The following is a 20,228-nucleotide window of genomic DNA, read 5'->3' on the forward strand; positions in this document are numbered from 1 at the left end:
GAGTCAAGATTCAACCCCAGATAATCTGGCTCCAAGTCCACACTATTATGTGGAGATTTTATTTATAAAGATACATGTAATAGATACAAAGATACCTCTAACATATATAACTAAGTATATATACATATATACACATACGCATATACATATCTCCTCTATACTATGCTGCTTCACCTAACAAGAGTAAAGGTGTTTTTTCATATCAGCTGACTCAGAAATTTATCATACAGATATACTCACACAAATGTAAAATCACATATGTATAAGATGATTCCCTGCAGCACTGTTGATAATAGCAAAAGACTGGTACAATCCTAGTACGTCCACATAAAGGTATCCCATATGCAGCCATAAAACGAACTGAACTGACAGATGTACAAACACTGATCTTGTGTACAAGGAAAAACAGCAAAGTGTACTTACACACTACTTTTACATTTGTATGTCAAAAAAAAGGGAGAAAGTATGAATATATATAACTGCTTGTATATGCACAGATTATGTCTAGAAAGACACAATAAGTGGGTTTAAAATCAATTACTTCTGGCTAAAGGGAACCAGCTGGCTGGGCAACAGAATATGAGGAATGATTTTCACTGTAAATATTTTCATGTATTTTGAATTTTTATACTGTATGAATGTATCATCCATTAATTTTTTTTTTTATTTTTTGCTTAGAGAGAAAAAGCACACACATGGGGGAGAGTGAATCTTTTTTTTGTTTAGCATTTTTTTTTAAAGTTTGTTTATTTAGAGAGGGAGCACACGTACACACAAGCAGGAGAGTGGCAGAGACACAGGAAGGGAGAGAGAGAATCCCAAGCAGCCTCCACGCTGTCAGCTCAGAGCCCAACCCAGGACTCGAACCCACAAACTGGAAGGTCGTGACCCAAGCTGAAACCAAGAGTCAGATGCTCAACTGACTGAGCCACCGAGGCATCCCAAGCATTTTTTTTTTTTTTGAGAGACAGAGAGTGCGAGGAGTGGGGCAGAGAGAGAGACAGAGAGAGAGAGAATGAATCTCAAGCATGGTGCATGCTCAACACAGAGCTCAACGTGGGGGCTCAATCCCCTGATCATGACCTGAGCTGAAATCAAGAGTCAGAGGCTCAACCGACTGAGCCACCCAGGCACCCCAATCACCTATTAATTTTAACTTAAAATGATCTTATGAACATTAAGGGAGACCATAAATGCCTGGAACAGAGAAAGCAATAAATAGTATTGTTACAATAATTATATACAATATTTAAAAATTATAATTACATATATTATAAATATGATAATTTAATTATTATAGTTATTTTTCCACAAATGACTTCTAACTCTAAGGCATATAATTGCTTAAAGTAGCCAATCCTCAGGGTACCTGGCTGGCTCGGTCAGTAGAGTATGCAACTCTTGATATCCAGGTTGTATGAGCCCCACATTGGATGTAAAAAATTAAAAAGAAAATCTCTAAAAAATATATATAATAAAAAAAAGTTGCCAATCCTCTGAAACTCCCGGCTCTGTACAGGAAAGAACTCGTTTGGGATGCAAAAGTAAAGAAGGAAATATTTACTAGCTATGAGAACAGGTGAAAGAAGAATCGAAAACGTGGCTTCCCTGGTGGTCATGACATAAGGTTCAAAGCACCGGGCAGAGTGGTAATGCCCCATTTCTGCCTCTCTTCAGAGAAGCCCAATTATTGGGCATCTTCTGTGCTCTGACTTTGTACGTTCTCTGTGCACCTTTTCTTTCTTTCAGCATCAAATGAAAGCAATTACTTTCTATTCTAATAGTGTGTCTGCCCTCCCTCTGCAGTTACTCATCTACAAAAGTTGAAATGCTGCCACATGCATTTGCCAAACTGCTAAATTATCTGCTTCTCCAGAACCAGAAACGATCTGGGGCAGGAGCAGGCAGTCTGTAGCAAGCAAAGAGTAATGCCAAGAGCCAGGGCTTTGGAGTCAGGTAAACAGGTACAAATCCCAGCTCCAACACTTAGCTGAGTGGCCAAAGCAACATATCAACCTTTCAGAGCTTAGCCCATCTGCAAAACAGGTGACTACAGTTCCTATTTTACAGGACTCCTGTGAGCACATATACCACAGTACCAAGTACAGAGTAAATGCTCACTAAATGTTAGCTATATTTATTATCATTGGGGACATTCCAACTGAGGTCCAACCACCTGCCTTTCTCCATCTCTCTCGGCCCCTCTCTCTCTCACACACACACAGACATCAACGATCAGCAAGTTTAGGTGTATGCTAGAGGATTCCCAACTCACCCTCCACATCAGCAAGTTTAAATGACCGTACCTCCAAAATCCATCCAGTCTAACTATCTCCATCACCCCTGCACACAATGGTGGTCTCTCTTTACATGACCATTCCCATTCCATAATTCATTCTACACACAATAGCCGTGTAGATCTTTGAAAAAGTAAACCAGATCATATCATTCTATTCCTCTGCTTAAAATTCTCTAAATAACATTCCTCTGCATTTAGGCTGAAATCCAAATTTCTTACCATGGCCAGCAAGTCCCTATAGAACTTGGCCTCTATCTCTCCAACCTCTCACTTCATCCCACTCGCTCCACCCCATGGACACTCCACTCCGCTTCAGCCCCAGTACTGTTTCTCACACAGGCCAAGTCTGTTCCTGCCTCAGAGCCTTTGCATCTGATGTTCCTCGGTCTGGAACACTCTTGCCCCAAATTTTCACACAGGTAACTTCTTTTCATCATGTAATTCATACTTCAAATACCAACTGTCTAGAAATGTCTTCCCTGACCGTGGAAATGAAAATGGCTTCCCTCCCTCCCTGATTTGCTCCCCATTTCATTATCCTGCTTTATTTTCTTCCTAGCACTCATCACTATCTAACATCACTTGTGTATGGGTTTACTTTTTTATTATCTAATTTCTCAACTAGAATGTAGCCTCCAAAAGAACAAGGATCTTTGGCCATCATCTCCCCACTACTACTCCTAGAGCTTAGAATGGTCCCTGCACACAGTAAGTGCTTAATACATAGGCCTTATGATGGTGGCAGTGGTGTTTAAAATGCAAAGTGCAAGCTTCAGTCCAAGGGATTCTGATTTAATAGGTCCGAAGTACGGCTCAAGAATCTGAACTTCTAGCAAGCATCCATCTTTTTCATCCTAAAACAAGCAGGATACAAATCACTATTTTAAGACATTCTGGTCAATTCCTCCATTACCAAATCTCGCTTCTCCCTCTAACACTCCCTTGCTTAGGCCTACAGATCCCTTCCCAGCTGCTTTTCTTAATTAACCCAATGACACTAAGGTAAAAAAAAAAAAAAAAAAAAAAAAAAAAAAAAAAAAAAAAGAAGGTTGCTGACCCCTGAATTTGGAGTTCAAACAAATAACCCCGCCCGTTTCCATTTCTGCTGCTCCATCAACACCAGGAATGCCAAACTAGCTGCCCAGCCTGGCGGGAATCCTGTCGTCCCCAGAAACACCTGAGCAGGTCTGGACTAACTCCAAAAGGTAAGCCAGGTAAATTTCCATGTCAGCTCACTAATAGACTTTCCAGAGGCAGCTGGCGCCAATTCATACTTGCTCTACAAGCCCTCCAAATACACCCCCCCCCCCATCAACATGTCCAGAAGACTTAACTCTGGCACCACCTGCAAAACGACGGCCAGAATTCCCTTTGAAGCAACCTAGCAGCTGAGAGGAAGAAATCTTTGAAAGGGCTACTCACTCAGGTGACCAAACAGGCACATACATGCCACTGTACAAGGCAACCCCTAACTCCAACGCAGAGAAACTCACAGGCTCTGGCGACAAACAGTCGTGTTTTGTTTTTCCCATTTATTCTCAGACTTGTCTCTTCAGAAAACATCCAACACCCTTTCCCTAACGCCTAAACCGTCACTGGGCTTGGCCTCAGGGTGTCTGGGAAAATGTCAAGGGTACCTACTTGGAGTTCCCTAAAGTTTCCTCTACTGCTACCCAGTCTGAGATCCCGCATTTGATTAAAGCAGCCCCCACCCCCACCCCCCAGGTTAAAATCCAAACGTCATACTGGGACTGGTAACTTAGAATCACCAACACTTATGCGTGCATTAGCTCCCCAAGAGGGTAAGATCAAGCTGCGGGGGGGGGGGGGGGGGGCCTGCGTGCGTGCTCTTCCTGGCTGACCGCAAGCAGCACCAATCTTCCAGGCTGTTCCTTCAAGGGGAATAAACCCTGTAGAGGGGAGTTTTTCCGCTAAGAGCCACGAGCGCAGGGGCCCCTCACCCCTGCAGTTCGGGGAGCAGCCGCTGCCCCGGACTCCCCCAAGCGCACGTGCTGAAAGTCCGCCTCGGGACTCCGCGGGTTCACGTCGCAGCAGCGCCTGGCTCGCTAGCACAGCCGAGGGAGCAACTCCAGTCCACGCGCCCTTGCGCCTTCCAAACGCCGAAGCGAGGGCCCTTCCGCAGACGAAGCGTGAGGCCCACCTCTCCGAAACACACACACACCCCTCCACCCGCCACCCACCCAACTCGGAATGGGGCCCGCCCATCCCTGGGGCTTGCGCCTAGGGAGCCCAACGGACCGCCGGCGGCAAAGTTTACGAGGCTCTCGAACTGGGAGCGCGGCGCTAAGCAGCAGAACGCAGCGGCCAGACCAGCCGAGCGGGCGCCGGGGGCGCCGGGAAGGGACTCCCCTAAAAGCTGGAAGCGAAGGTGCTGGGAATAGCCTGCCCCGGCCTCGAGGAGGCGCAGGCGCTGACAGAGAGCCCCGACGTGTCCGCGCTGCCGCTGGGAGTGGTGGGCCCGGCGGGCGCCCTCCGGCTGCAAGTCGCCCCACGGCTCCCCCGGCCCCACCCCCCAGAGTCGTCCGCGGAGTGCCCCCCGCCCCCCCCCCCCCCCGGCTGCGGCCGCGGCCCCGCGAGGCCCCGCCTCGACCCCCACCCTCAACCCTTCCCTCCAGCTACGCGGGCCCGGCTCCCCGCCGCCTCCCGTGGCCCGGAGCCGGGCGAGGGAGACGCGCTCTCACGTTCGCCGGTACACTGGCCGCCTGCCCCCTCGCGCCGCCGGGCGACGCACACTCACCCTCCGCATGGTGCCGGGACGGGCCGGGCTCGGCGGCGCGGGCTCGGGCTCTAGGCTGGCAGGGACGGCGGCGGCGCACAGGCGGCCGGGGAGAGCCGCGCTGTCCCCTCCCGCACACGCGTGCGCCGCGGCCGGCGAGCAGGCGACGGCCTCCACGGGGGCGGGGCGGGGGCGCGCGGGCCTTGGGGTCCCCGGGCCCGCCCCCGGCGTGCGGAGTTCTGGGCCCTCCCAGCCCCGAGGCTCCTCGTTCCCCGTCTTGGCGTTCCCCACCTTCCCCGGCCCGCTTCGCTCCTCTCCTCCCCCTCGAGTTCCCGCCCGACAAGGTTGGAGTTGAACGCAGGTGCCGACCCTGTGGGGAACCAAGTTCAAGGAGCCAGAGGAAATTGATGGCCTGCGGTGGGAGTTCTCACCCCCCTTAAAAGTACATCTCTTCTCCCCGTTGGATGGGAGGAGGCCCGCTGGTGTCCCATCCCTCTCTTTAGATTCTGTGATTGTCTTTTGGAAATCCTGAACATTCATAAACCTTTTTTGGAGGAGGGATGGGGTGAGAGTTAAGGGTGGGAAACAGCAGATCAACCCAGGGCCGGAGGAAGGACAGCTTCATGGAACAGAAATGGTCTAGTTTTGCTCAGGTAGAGGAGCCCAGCAGGGGTCTGCATCCCCGTTACTGCAGAACCCACAATTCTTCCTGACAAACCTCTGCGTGCAAAGCTTCCTCTTCACAAACGGATTCCCCAACTTCTCCAAACAACAGGGAAATCCCATCCCAAATGCTAATGCCTCTGAGAAAATGATGAGGCAGGATGTATTCCTCCTAATCAGGAAAACCGCTGAGCCAGGGGAATGCAGGACCCAAATCCTCAAGAACAAGAGTAGGATGGAATGATGTGAGAGTCTCCCTGGACTTCTGGACTTCTCCGGATTTGGCTTCGGCTGAACAAAGTAAATGCAATAGCACAAAATTCAAGGCAGACTGAATTCAATGTGAGGGGGGACAAAAACCCTTGTTTACCAAAGGATCCTTTGAACAGCATACAAGGACGCCTGCGTTTTCAAACCGGGCCGTGACGGGTGAACAGGCAGACAGCAATGGAAACGCCAAGGCTTGTGCTGGGTAAACACTTACGACGAATGCTTCAGCTTTTACATTGCTTGGCTGCCAAGTATCCTGGCAGATCACCACTTATCAGCGCTGTCAAAGGAATATGGTTATAATTGCCTAACATTGATAGAGTGTCAGCAGTGCTATCGAGACCAAATGTTAAACAGACTAAGTATCTTTATGATCTAATGAATAAAAAGTTTCTCTGGATTTCTCTTTGGTGCCTACCAGCATAGATAAAAGGAGGGGTAGCAGATATATTAGGGGAAAAAATGAAGGAAATGAATGAAGCCTGTTAACCCCCTTTTGACTTTAACTTATCTGCATACAATGGGTTTTTTCTTCTCTTGATATGAATCTCTTCAGATTGGCCTTTGATGTTTTGCTTTTGGAGAAATAACAAGTTTTAGTAAGTATACTTAGTTACGATGCACCATGGGCTTGATCTATGTTATCACATTCAGTCCACACAACCCTATGAAGTAAGTACTGTGATTTTATGGTTTTTCTTTTCTTTTAAAAAAAATTTTTTTAACATTTATTTATTTTTGAGAGACAGAGAGAGGCAGAGTATGAGCAGGGGAGGGGCAGAGGGAGAGGGAGACACAGAATTCGAGGCAGGCTGCAGGCTCCGAGCTGTCAGCACAGAGCCCGTTGAGGGGCTGAACTCACAAACTATGAGATCATGACCTGAGCCGAAGTCGGAGGCTCAACTGACTGAGCCACCAGGCGCCCCAGATTTTATGGTTTCTCAGAGATACCAAGGCTCAGAGAGGGTAGGTAATTTGCCAAAGGTCACACAGCTTGTTAGTGGCACAGCTAGAATTTGAAATCAGGTCTAGCCACTTAACGCCCATACTTTACTGCCCTCCTGTGCTCTACCTCATAGAAAAGGTACAGCAGAGTAAAAACACGAGCTCTTGAAATAAACCAGTGGCTTCCCATCTCTGGGCCTTAGCTTCCTCATCTGTAAAATGACAGTTAGGTTAAATAGGTGGGAGGACCTATCCAGAATTAAAGTTTTCTAGTTGTAGAGTGTAACCATGTGAATATTCTATTTTTAGTATTGTGGGAAATCCTAACCTGGAGGTACAATGTTAGTAACTTCACTGGTTTGTATAATTTCTTGCCACAGCCCCTGGTCTTACACTGCTTATGCTGCTTTCTGCGACACTACCTTTTCCTCCTCCTTCTAATTAGTGTTCTTCCCTTTGTGAATCCACTAATCCAATTAATGTTAATTTCTTATTTAACTCGACTAACACCCCTAGTGTGAGGGGGGCAGTGTCCAGGAAGGAATTGTTGGGTTATCTTCGAGCGTTAGTTAGCCTGAATAATTTTTAAACTCCCTTCAGAAACCAAAACAATTGTTCAGCTGTACAAAATAAATGACAACACATCAGATGTTAAAAACAGTCATACTGCTCATCTACGGAAATCCCCGTGTTTCCAATGCTATTGTGAACTCACTTGAAGAACCAATTTCAAAGTGAAACTAGACTGGAACAGATTTTTGTTTTTTGAGGGTGAGGAGGAGGGTCTCTATCTCCTCCTATGTTTAAAGGATCTTCAATGATAAGAATTATGTCTCCAGTTATTATCACAGCTTGACTAGCCTTCTAAACTCTGACATTATTGTTTCCTTGAAAACCGCCAAATAATTGAGAACATAGTACTTTTTTTTTTACTTTTTTTTTCATTTTTCTTAATTGTGTAACAACATCTTCACCGGTTACAAACATCTCCACCACTTACAAGAGGGCACAGATCAGCCCTCTTGATCTGTAGGGTGAATTCATAGGTCTCCGTCTAAAATACAGCAGGGAGTATACTAGGTCAACCTAACTTCTTTCATTAGTTATTAACATAAATAGGCATTCTGATATACCATTGAGTAAAAATGAACCAGTTTACAATTTTACATAAATAGTAAAAAAGCAATGAAAAAGTTGGTCGGCTTTTCGTAGATAAGAAATGTTACCAATTAACATAACTTCTCAGTCTGTCATCCTCCATTTGGTGACACGTTAGTAATGAAACGCTTTTTTTCTTTGCCATGTTCTTAAGTTAGAACCCTTGAGAAGTCATCTATCAAATACTTACTACAGGGGACATAATTAATGGTTGAATCAATTAGTATTTTCCCGCAATCGATTGAAAATAATTTCAAGGGAACGTAACGATCACATCTACATGTATTGAGCACATTATATGTCCCAAGGACTGTGACAAGCCATTTTACATGTATCAGTCTGTTTCATCTTCACAAAACCCTACTAGATAGTTGTTATTATCTCCATGTGATAGATTAGGAAACTAAGATTGATTGAAATTAAACACTTTCCAAAGGTTACATGGCTAATAAGTGATGTAGATCTAACCCAAATCCATCTGACTCCAGAGCCTATGAGATTGACCAATCATAGGTGGATGTTCATGTATCACCAACTCCTCTCTCTAGAACTTCTTCAAAGCAGTGATCCAGGAATTTTATATCCAATAAAACTGAATTTCCATTGTTTATGCTAGAATAGAATGGAATTAGGTGACAAAGGATTCTTAAAGAAAATGAATCCTTAGCTTTAAAAAATGTACAAAATTTGAGTTAGAAGAATGAAGACTACTCTTGATAGGAGACAGCCACATGACCCACAGCACAGAAGTCATGACAGTAAAAAGACTAGATCTCCTAGAGAATCCTGGGGCACATGACTAGGGAAGCAAGCCTAGTGGCCAGTTAATGAGGGGCTGGGGATATCCATCAGGGTACCATTATACATATTCCCTTCAAATTTTTTATTGCATTATTACAGTCACTCAAAAATATTCATGTATTTTGCTATAGAAGGTCTGCATGGTTGCTATGCCATTTCTCCTCCTCATGCCCTTGTCAAGGTCTATTGGAATTCCCTGAGCACTCCATTGATCCATTGGGGGGGAGGGGCCTGAAGGCAGGGGTGGAGTGGGAAGAGCTTACCTGGAGCTGTGTGTAGTCTTTGTCAGAGGAATCTGATACTGCTCTTCCCTCTGAGGTTTTGTGCCAGAGTTTATCCCCTAACAGATACTTAGAAAGACAAAATTCACCCACACTCCCACCCCTAATACTATTTCCACATTCCTTCCTACTCTTTGTCCAAATGCCTATCTATTTACATGGCTATCTTTCCAGCTAGACCTGACTTCCTTTAAAGAAGGGATTGTCTTAATAATTTTTATATCTCTAGGGCCTGTCACAAAATAGGTGCTCAATACATGTTTAATAAATGAATGAGGGGCGCCTGGGTGGCTCAGCCGGTTAAGCGTCCGACTTCAGCTCAGGTCATGATCTCGCGGTCCGTGAGTTTGAGCCCCGCCTCGGGCTCTGTGCTGACTGCTCAGAGCCTGGAGCCTGTTTCGGATTCTGTGTCTCCCTCTCTCTCTGCCCCTCCCCCATTCACGCTCTGTCTCTCTCTGTCTCAAAAATAAACGTTTAAAAAAAAAATTTTTTTAAATGAATGAATGATATTAAAACCATATTGTAGTCTGCTATTTCCCCTCAACAAATAGTTTTCTATATTTTTATATGGTCTTAATAATTACCTAATTATTATGCTTAATACGCATGTCACTGATATGTTATCATGTAACCATGTGACCATTTGAGTTGTTTCTACTCTTTTGAAATTCCTTGTCAATCAGTAATTAGGGACATGACTTGATATGAAGAAATATTTGAAAGAGGATAATGTGAAGATGGTGAATCAAATGGTCCAGAGGTAGGGACACCAGTTAGGAGGATGACCTCAGTCACACAAAATGAAGCCGATGAGGTGGCCAAGGCCAGGACTAGGATGGTGGTTGTGGAAATGGGAAGGGAAAGACAGTTTCTATATTCACAATAAAAAGATGTAATCATGGATTTACCCCGTAATGGGGCTAAATGTATGCCAGATGGTGGAAGCTGTCCTGTGACGAAGAGCATTGTTTTAGCACCATGGACAGGCCCTGGGTTGTCAGGGAGGGGCTCTGGGTGGTATGGGGCCATAATTGCTGTCAGAGCAACAGTAATAAATTAATAAATATAAATAACCAAAAAACATTTATTCAGCATGTGCTCAATGACAACTTCACATGCACTTATTTAATTCTCATAAGGAAACAGGCACAGAAATGTTACATAATGGCCCTCAAAGTCATACAAAGTCATACAGTGGCAGAGGTAATTTCTGAACTCCAGATAGTTGGGCTTCAGAACCCATTACATCATACTCTAAAAGGAAGCTATAATCAAGTGTGGAAAATGTTATAAGAGAAAAGCACAAAAGAGGGGTTTCTGAAGTACTTGGAGGACAAAGAAGGGAAGTGTATTCTGGAGAAGCTTCTCAGAGAAGAGAACACTGCAACTAAGTTTTGAAGGATGAATGGGATTTAACTAGAGAAGAGGGCCAATAAGGACACGTGGAGCCCTGTGTTGTCAAGGGTTCTGAGGCCAGATGTAGGCTCAGCAAAAAGCTTCCTGTGATCAATTAGCAAATGAGGTGGAGAATGGTGGGAGACCTAAGACTAGGGAGGTAGGTGAGCCAAACAATGAAGGATCTCATATGCAAATTAAGAAGTTTAGACATCTCCCCTAAAAGCTGTGAGAAACCACTGAAGTGAAGAGATTTAAGCAATATGTGGCAGGATAAAATCTGCATTTTAGAAAAATCATCTTAAGATTTTAGGGTAAAGATAGCAGAATAAAGCATGATCACAGATTCCCCTTTTCCTAATACTTAATGTCATGAACAAAGGCTAGCTTGGAGAGAGGGCAAGGGGGTAAGGGGGCCAAGGAGACTTTATCCACACTATATAACAGTGGAGCTACCCCTCTTAAACAAAAATGAGAAGAAAGAAATTACATGGTGATCATGTAATTGTGGTATAGTCAAAAGAGGGAAGGATAGGGAGGAAGGAAGATAATGGGTGAACAATGAAGAAACCAGTCTGGAAGACAACATAACCTGAAGATACAGGAGATCCCCAGGGGGTGCCTTGCCCTATAAAGACCTCAATAAGAACATGAACCTGAGAAAATAAGACCTCAAAATTGAGCTGATAAAATGGCAGAGGGAGAGTGAAAAGGAGATTTCAGAACTAAGGAAATGAATCAAGAACTGAAACAAAACCATTATATATCTAATACATAAATTAGATATGCCAAATAGCAGGAAAGACATGATTGAAAATTGAATTAATGGCATGGATAAAAGGCTTGAGATAATTATGGCAAATACAAAGGGAAAACGCAGAGGGACTAAAGCAATTAGGGGGAAGATAATAAGAGAACCAAGAGATAATCAAACATAAAGATAACTGGTGTCTAATTGGTGTAGAGAATCCAATAAATGCAACAAAATATGCTTTCAGAAACACAACACAGGAACGTTTTTCCTTTAATGAAGGACAAACTAAATCTGCAAAGGAAAATTTTTACTGTATGCCAGGGAAAAACAACTTTGACTAAACATCAAGATATGCCTTAGTTAAGTTCCTAGTTTTCAAAGGAAAATAATTATTTAAACATCTGAGCAGAAAAGGCAAATTATCCACGAAGCTGAATACAAACATTTCCAAACAACCTCAATGCCAGAAGACAATGAGGCAATGTCTACAGAGTTTGGAGAGAAGAAAGTATGACCTAGGAATATGATACCTAGCCACAGGTAGATGTCTTAAGCATGAAAGAACTCAAGAGAGTAAAACATCCATGAGTCCTTGAAAAAACATCTAACCAATTAGGACCAAGGGACGAATTTTTAAAAAGTGGAGAGGGGGAACGGGGGGTGGGGGTGGGGGGAACACCTGGGTGGCTCAGTCAGTTAAGCGTCCTACTCTTGATTTCAGCTCAGGTCATGATCTCAGGGTTCGTGGGATCAAGCCCCACTTCAGGCTCTGGGCTGACAGTGTGGCTCCTGCTTGGGATTCTCTGTGTCCCTCTCTCTCTGCGTCTCCCCCACTCATGCTCTCTCTCTCTTTCAAAACAAGTAAATAAGTGTTCAAAAAAACAAGAATTCAGAAACAAAAGATACCAAAATAAGAGGTAAAAGTGCTGCAGATAGGCAGGTAAGCTATTTAAAAACAGGAATTCTAGCTGTGGAACAAAATGTAAATGTGATGAATCCTGACAAAGTAAAAACAATAGAAAGATTTTTTAAATCAGGAGGTGGGAGAAGGAGAGAGGAAGGAAATAAAATGCTAATGACTTCATCTTTTATCTGCGAGAGGAACCAATTGCTATCACCTAAAATTGAAACATGATCGGGGCACCTGGGTGGCTCAGTCTGTTAACCCTCCAACTTCAGCTCAGGTCATAATCTCAGTTTGTGGGTCTGAGCCCTGCATCAGGCTCTGTGCTGACAGCTCAGAACCTGAAGCCTGCTGTGGATGCCATGTCTCCCTCTCTCTCTGTCTCTGCCCCTCCCCAGCTTGTGCTCTCTCTCTCTCCAAAAATAAATAAACATCTAAAAATTTTTAATAAAATAAAATTGAAACATAATCAATTATACTTAAATAAAAAATAAAAATCAAATAAAAGTTTTTAAAAATGAAATTGAAACATAAATCAAGAAAAATATAACTTCAACCTCTTAACAATTCCCTAATTTTTTTCTTAGCCTGAGGAATGTCTTGTAAAACACTCCTTCCATAGTGGAAAAAGTTATCTGAAGCTGAATTACTTTGGGGTGCTGGGGTGGCTCAGTCGGTTAAGCATCGGACTTCAGCTCATGTCATGATTTCATGGTTCATGAGTTCTAGCCCTGCATCAGGCTCCGGGCTGACAGCTTGGAGCTCAGAGTCTGCTTCAGATTCTGTGTCTCCCTCTCTCTCTGCCCCTCCCTTGCTCTCTTTTTCTCTCTCTCAAAAATAAATAAACATTTTTAAAAATTAAAAAAAAAGAGAGACGAAGCTGAATTACTTAAAATTTCTCCCCCCCCCCCTTATTTTGCTTTTATGTATAAGTACAAACTCCAGATCCTGAGATCAAGAGTCACATGCTTTACCGACTGCACCAGCCAGGCATCTCGAAAGACTTCTTAAATTACGATAACATTCATTATTTCCGGGTGGTGAGATTCTTCTTCCAATTTTACTGAGATATGACATAACCCTATATTGGCTTAAGGTGTACAACATACTGATTATATATGCATATAAATATATATATATATGTTACAAAATTATCACGATAATTTTAGTTAATATCCATCATCTCACATTATTACAATGGCAGGATTTCCTTCTTTTGGGGTGGTGAGATTTTTGTGCTGCTTTTCTCCTGGTACTTTCCATATTGTTGAAGATTTTGTCAAGGAACAGATATTTTTATTTAAGAATAATTACTTTTTTGGGGTGCCTGGGTGGCGGTCAGTTGAGTATCTGGCTTCGGCTCAGGTCATGATCTCACCAGACGTGAGTTCGAGCCCCGCATCAGGCTTTGTGCTGACAGCTCAGAGCCTGGAGCCTGCTTCAGATTCTGTGTCCCTCTCTCTCTCCGCCCCACGCCTCCCCTCTCTCTCTCCCCTCTCTCTCCGCTTGTGCTCTGTCTCTTGCTGTCTTTCAAAAATGAATAAACAAAAAAATTAAAAGAAAAAAAGAATAATTACTTTTTTATATAAATGTTACTCTATACGATTTGACATGGAAAGATGTCCATGATATATTGCTGAGTGAAAATTGCATCTGCCATATAATCTCATTTAGGTAAAACCTACAATATCATACATGCTTATGTATGCATTAAAAAGTCTGGAAAGACAAATGCCAAAAATGTTAACAGTACCTATCTCTGAAGTTGGGGCAATTAAGGGGACGGTTTATCATTTCTCAGTATCATTTTTTAGATCTTTTTATTTGAAAAAAAAACACAGGGGCACCTGGGTGGCGCAGTCGGTTGAGCGTCCGACTTCAGCCAGGTCACGATCTCGCGGTCCGTGAGTTCGAGCCCCGCGTCAGGCTCTGGGCTGATGGCTCAGAGCCTGGAGCCTGTTTCCGATTCTGTGTCTCCCTCTCTCTCTGCCCCTCCCCCGTTCATGCTCTGTCTCTCTCTGTCCCAAAAATAAATAAACGTTAAAAAAAATTAAAAAAAAATAGAAAAAAAAAAACACAGACACACAAACAAAACACAAATATGTGATTTATTAAGTTCTAAGGTGAAGATCCTTGCAACCACACCCCAGTTAATAAATACAAACTTGTCAGATAACCCAGAAACTCTTCTTGTTCCCCATCTTCTTCCCTCCCCACAAAAATAAACATTATCCTGACTTAAGTACTAATTTCTTATGTTTCTTTATAGTTTTATCACTCAATACACATGCATTTCTGGAAGTTGTACCAATTTTTTACATTTTTGATATGTTAAGTCTCTTTTTTTAAAAAGATTAGTTTTTAAATTTTTATTTATTTATATTTAGAGAGAGAGTGAGACAGAGAGAAAGAGAGGGTGAGAGAGAATCCCAAGCAGGTTCTGCACTGTCAGTGCAGAGCCCGATGCTGGTCTCCATCCCACAAACCATGAGACCATGACCTGAACTGAAATCAAGCGTTGGACGCTTAACGGACTGAACCACCCAGGAAACCCTGAGATTTTGTAACTTTTAAAAGTAATCTCTACACCCAATGTGGGGCTCAAACTCACAGCCCTGAGATCAAGAGTTACATGCTCCACCAACTGAGTCATCCAGGCACCCCTGTTTAAGTCTTTTTAATCTACAGTTCCCCCCTCCATTCCTTTCTTTTCCTGTATCTGTTGAAGAACACCAGGGCATTTGTCTTCTCCAGTTTCCCAAAGTGTGGATTTTGCTGCTTGCACAGTTATGTTGCATTTCAGTTTGTTCCCTGATCCTCTGTATTTCCTACAAAATGGCAGCTGGATCCAGATTCTCCTTGGCGAGACCACAGGAGGTGCTGCTTTTTTATCGAGGCATATCACGTCTGATTGTCTCTCTTTTGGTGACGTTGATTAACAACCTCAATCCATTTTAAGGATTGCAAAATAAAGATTTCTGATTTCACATTTCTTTTTCTTTCATTACTTGAAATGCTTTTATAAAAAGGTAATCTCCCCCTATTGGTTACCCAGTATTACAGTTTATAGAGAGAAGGCAAGACTCTATGCTTAATTCTGTTTGTTTCTTTGTCAGTTTTCAAGATAATAAATTGGTTCTCTATCCCTTTTCCAATGAATTGGAACCCCATTGATTCCCCTGAAGGTAATGAATTTTTTTTAATATTTGTATGAATGCAAGGATTTAAGCATATTAGATGGATTTCAATCAATAGTAACTATTACGTTCCATCTTTAGCCAGTGAGAGTTTCTTCAATTTGGCTTCTGAGGGTTGGTTTTGTTTTGTTTTATTTTGCTATGTCCCTAGAAGTGTTTGACACTTTCTTTGCTGTCAGGTATAACAAAATGTTCTGGATTCGTTTTGCATATTTTCCTTTATTTAAAAATTTTTTAATGTTTGTTTTTGAGAGAAAGAGCACAAGCAGGGGAGGGGCAGAGAGAGAAGGGGAAACACAGAATCCGAAGGAGGCTCCAGGTTCTGAGCTGTCAGAACAGGGCCCAATGCGGGGCTCAAACTCATACCATGAGATCATGACCTGAGGTGAAGTCGTATGCTTAACCGACTGAGCCACCCAGGCACCCTTCATTTTGCATATTTTCTCTCCCAGGTAGCAATTAGCTATTTCTCTGAGAATCATCCAGTTTTCCAAGAAGCCTTAATTTCATTTAGTGGTAAATGGTATCTCAAGACCATAATATCGATATTCGGGATGCTCCATGCTGCTGTGGTTTTTGTTTTTTTGTTTTTTTAATTTACATCCAAGTTAGTTAGCATATAGAGCAATAATGATTTCAGGAGTAGAATCCAGTGATTCATCCCCTATATATATAACACCCAGTGCTCATCCCAACAAGTGTCCTCCTTAATGCCTTTGCCCATTTAGCCCATCTCCCCACCCACAGCCCCTCCAGCAGCCCTCAGTTTATCCTCTGTATTTAAGAGTCTCTTATGTTTTGTCCCCCTTCCTGTTTTGATGTTATTTTTGCTTCCCTTCCCTTATGTTCATCTGTTTTGCATCTTAAATTCCACATACGAGTGAAGTCATATGATATTTGTCTTTCTCTAATTTCACTTAGCTTAATACACTCTAGCTCCATCCACATCGTTGCAAACGGCAAGATTTCATTATTTTTGATTGCTGAGTAATACTTCATTGTGTGTGTGTGTGTGTGTGTGTGTGTGTGTATAACAACTTCTTTATCCATTCATCTGTCGATGGACATCTGGGCTCTTTCCATACTTTGGCTATTGTCAATAGTGCTGCTATAAACATTGGGATGGATGTGCCCCTTCGAAACAGCACACCTGTATCCTTTGGATACAGTAGTTCAATTGCCTAGTAGTGCAATTGCTGGGTCATAGGGTAGTTCTATTTTTTATTTTTTGAGGAACTTCTATACTGTTTTCCAGAGTGGCTACACCAGTTTGCATTCCCACCAGCAGTGCAAAAATTTCCTCTTTCTCCATATCCTCACCAACACCTGTTGTTGCTTGAGTTGTTAATTTTTCCATGCTGCTGTCTTGATCACAAATTTTAGACTTCTTCAGGAAACAGAGCTAAGATTATACACACATACACATAGACATATGGTATTTATATGTGTGTATATGCATACACACACATGCTATATAGTATATATATATAGTCTTAGCTTTGTATATGTATATATATGCATATTTACACATACACATACTATATATACTATATATATACACATATATATGTATATATACACACACTCACATGCTATAGACTACACTGTATGCATAGAGAGACAGAGAGAATGTATCTTCTGTGATATAGATAGATGTAAACACAGACAGAGATACAAACACATATAGATATCATACAAATACTTCCAGTTTAAATTTGTGTTTGTTTTGGGGGCGCCTGGGTGACTCAGTTAAGCGTCCAGCTTCGGCTCATGTCATGATCTCACGGTTCGTGAGTTTGAGCCCTGCGTCGGGCTCTGTGCTGACAACTCAGATCCGGGCACCTGCTTCGGATTCTGTATTTCCTTCTCTCTGCCCTGCCCCCACTCACACTGTCTCTCTCTCTCTCTCTCAAAAATAAATAAACATTAAAAAAATAAAAATTTTTTAATGTTTATTTTTGAGAGAGAGAGAGGGGGAGACAGAGTGCGAGCTGGGGAGGGGCAGAGAGAGAGGGAGACACACAATCTGAAGCAGGCTCCAGGCTCCCAGCTGTCAGCGCAGAGCCGGACGCGGGGCTCGAACCCCCGAACCCATGAACTGTGAGATCATGACCTGAGCCGAAGTCGGACGCTTAACTGACTGAGCCACCCAGGCACCCCTAAAAAATTTTATTTTTAAAAATTTTGTCTGTTTTTCCTTAACTTCTTTTGTATTATATTCATATATTCATTCTTCCAAATGAGAATCTGGTTCTTAAGAATGCAGTTGATAGAATATCCTATAATTGCTCATTTATTTCATCCCACAACTATCTCAAAATAGCAATATTAATACTGCTCAATATTACTGAAAACATTTGGGGACGTTTTTGTATTTACTTTCCGTCCTGCCCCCTCAGTTTTAAATAGTTGTACTATATCTATAGACCATAGTCTCTTCCTTTTTTTTTTTTTTAATGTAAGCTCTATACCCAATGGAGGGCTCGAACTCATGACCCCAATATTAAGAGTTGCATGCTCTACTGACTGAGCCAGCCAGACACCACTATACTCTTCCTTTTAATACCTGTTTCATCTTAATGAAAAACAACTGCATTTTTAATTCTCACCACCAGTCTCTCTTGTCTGAAGCTTGTTCTCAAGTAGAATCCTTTGAAAGGGAACCATATTCCTGAGTTCTTAAATGTTGAGAACGTTTGTCTATAGATAACAGCTGTCACGTAAAATACATACTTGAAAGTCAGTTTTACTGTATACTTTTTTAATATTTTCCTTCCTTAAATTAGTTTAATACATTATTCTATTTTCTTCTAGGGAAAATCATTGCTCTCAAAAAGTCCAATACTAATATAATTTTCTTTCCCTTGCTGTTTTACCTAAATGCTCAAAGGAATGTTCTCTTTTTCTTTAAAGGCCAATCATTTTACCAGAATATGTCTAAGAGTTGGTAGTTTGGGTATTATATTCTCAAAGGTGCAGTATGTTGTTTTCACATGTAATTTCAAATCTTTTTTTTAACTTTGTGAAAATTTTCTTGAATTATAATTTTAGTATGTGTTCTATTCCCTCCCTTTAGTTTTTGTCTTCTGGAATTCCTATTGTCTGTATGTTGGATCTTCTTTTCCTATCCTCAATATTTGTCACTTTCTTTTAAAATCTTATTCCTTAATTTCTTTTTTTAGTTTTATTTTTTTTAAGTAATCTCTACACCCAGCAACCCCAAGATCAAGAGTCACATGCTCTACTGACTGAGCCAATCAGGTGCCCCTACTATAAGGTGACTTATAGTAGTATAGTGACTTAAAAAATCCTTCTTTCATAGTCTGTTTTTCTTAAAGGCATACCTATTACATTCATTTGTCTTTAGTTTTTCGTGTAGTCTTCATTTTACTGATAATTCTTTCTTAAGTCCTATCACCTCATTTAAAATGTTTCTTCTAGGGGTGCCTGGGTGGCTCAGTCGGTTGAGCGTCAGACTTCAGCTCAGGTCATGGTCTTGCTTTTCGTGAGTTTGAGCCCCGCGTGGGGCTCTGTACTGACAGCTCAGAGCCTGGAGCCTGCTTCAGATTCTGTGTCTCCCTCTCTCTCTCCCCCTCCCCTGCTCATGCTCTGCCTCTCTGTCTCTCAAAAATAAATACATGTTTAAAAAATAATAATAATAAATAAAATGTTTCTTCTAGTTTAGGTTATTCTTTCATATCACTTTTGTATCTTTAGCTGGCTTTTAAAGAGAGGTTATAGTTTTGATCTAGTCTGTGGGCATGTCTTTCTGGTGTGGTTTCATTGCCTCAACAGGTGCTCTATTCCACATACCTTTTTTCTTAAAATGACCTGGTGTGGAATTCCATCTTGATACTTTTTTTTTTAACGTTTATTTGTTTTTGGGACAGAGAGAGACAGAGCATGAATGGGGGAGGGGCAGAGAGAGAGGGAGACACAGAATCTGAAACAGGCTCCAGGCTCTGAGCTGTCAGCACAGAGCCCGACGCGGGGCTCGAACTCACGGACCGTGAGATCATGACCTGAGCTGAAGTCGGACGCTTAACCGACCGAGCCACCCAGGCGCCGCTATCTCGATACTTTTTACTGCTTCTTTTCACGTACAATTAGTTTTCCTGAAAATTGAGAAAGAAGGGTGGCCCAAGGTAGCTTTTTTTTTCCTTCACAGAACTCCCTCTTCTGGTGTTTTTATGAAGATCTGAAAAAGATGGCAGCTTGCTTTCTGACATTTCCTGGCCCTCTTTCCTTCCTCCACTTACGGCTGAGCTTTTCCCCCATCTCCACGGTTTACTTCCACAGTTTCTCCTCAAGACAGAAGCCTATCCTGAAAAGGATCCCTGGCTGGTCAGTTTGGAAAGTTCATAGAGGCTGGACTGTTCCAGCTCCTTCCATTTTTACCGCAAACCCATTCCACTCTCCTGCTACTGGAGTTGGCAAATCTCTTCCAGTTACAGCTGCTGTTCTCAGAGTGGCCTCTGCCGTGCTTTCCAGTGAACACCTGCTGATTGTTTTTGAGATTCTTCTGTTTTCAGATCCACCGGCTGTCCCACTGCTTCCCTCTCTTCTGCATAGATGTTGATATAGCCAGGTCTTTGTGTACTCGGGGGCTTGGAGGATCTCTAGTCACCTAGTTTTGTTATAAACGTTTCTTTAAATGCTTATTTATTTGTTTTGAGAGAGAGAGAGAGAGAGCACAAGAGGAGGAGGAGGAGGAGGAGAAAAAGATGGAGAGAGAGAGAATCCCAAGCAGGCCCTGTGCTCAGCGTGGAGCCCAACGCTGGGCTCCATCTCACAACCGTGAGGTCATGACCTGAGCCGGAATCA

The 20,228-nt window shown here is 42.6% G+C and overlaps 1 protein-coding gene across 1 annotated transcript; it reads left to right on the plus strand.

Moving 5' to 3' along the window:
• Positions 1-4,510: 4,510 nt before the first annotated feature.
• LOC122473673 (collagen alpha-1(I) chain-like) lies at positions 4,511-5,476 on the plus strand. Its single transcript, XM_043564291.1, has one exon. It carries the CDS (start codon positions 4,511-4,513, stop codon positions 5,474-5,476), a length of 966 nt encoding a protein of 321 aa, XP_043420226.1.
• Positions 5,477-20,228: the final 14,752 nt, after the last annotated feature.

Source organism: Prionailurus bengalensis, chromosome B4 (assembly GCF_016509475.1).
Source record: "Prionailurus bengalensis isolate Pbe53 chromosome B4, Fcat_Pben_1.1_paternal_pri, whole genome shotgun sequence".
Lineage (NCBI taxonomy): Eukaryota > Metazoa > Chordata > Mammalia > Carnivora > Felidae > Prionailurus > Prionailurus bengalensis.

Coding starts and splice junctions, on each gene's coding strand:
- LOC122473673 (XM_043564291.1), top strand. CDS start 4,511: ATGGGGCCCGCCCATCCCTGGGGCTTGCGCCTAGGGAGCCCAACGGAC.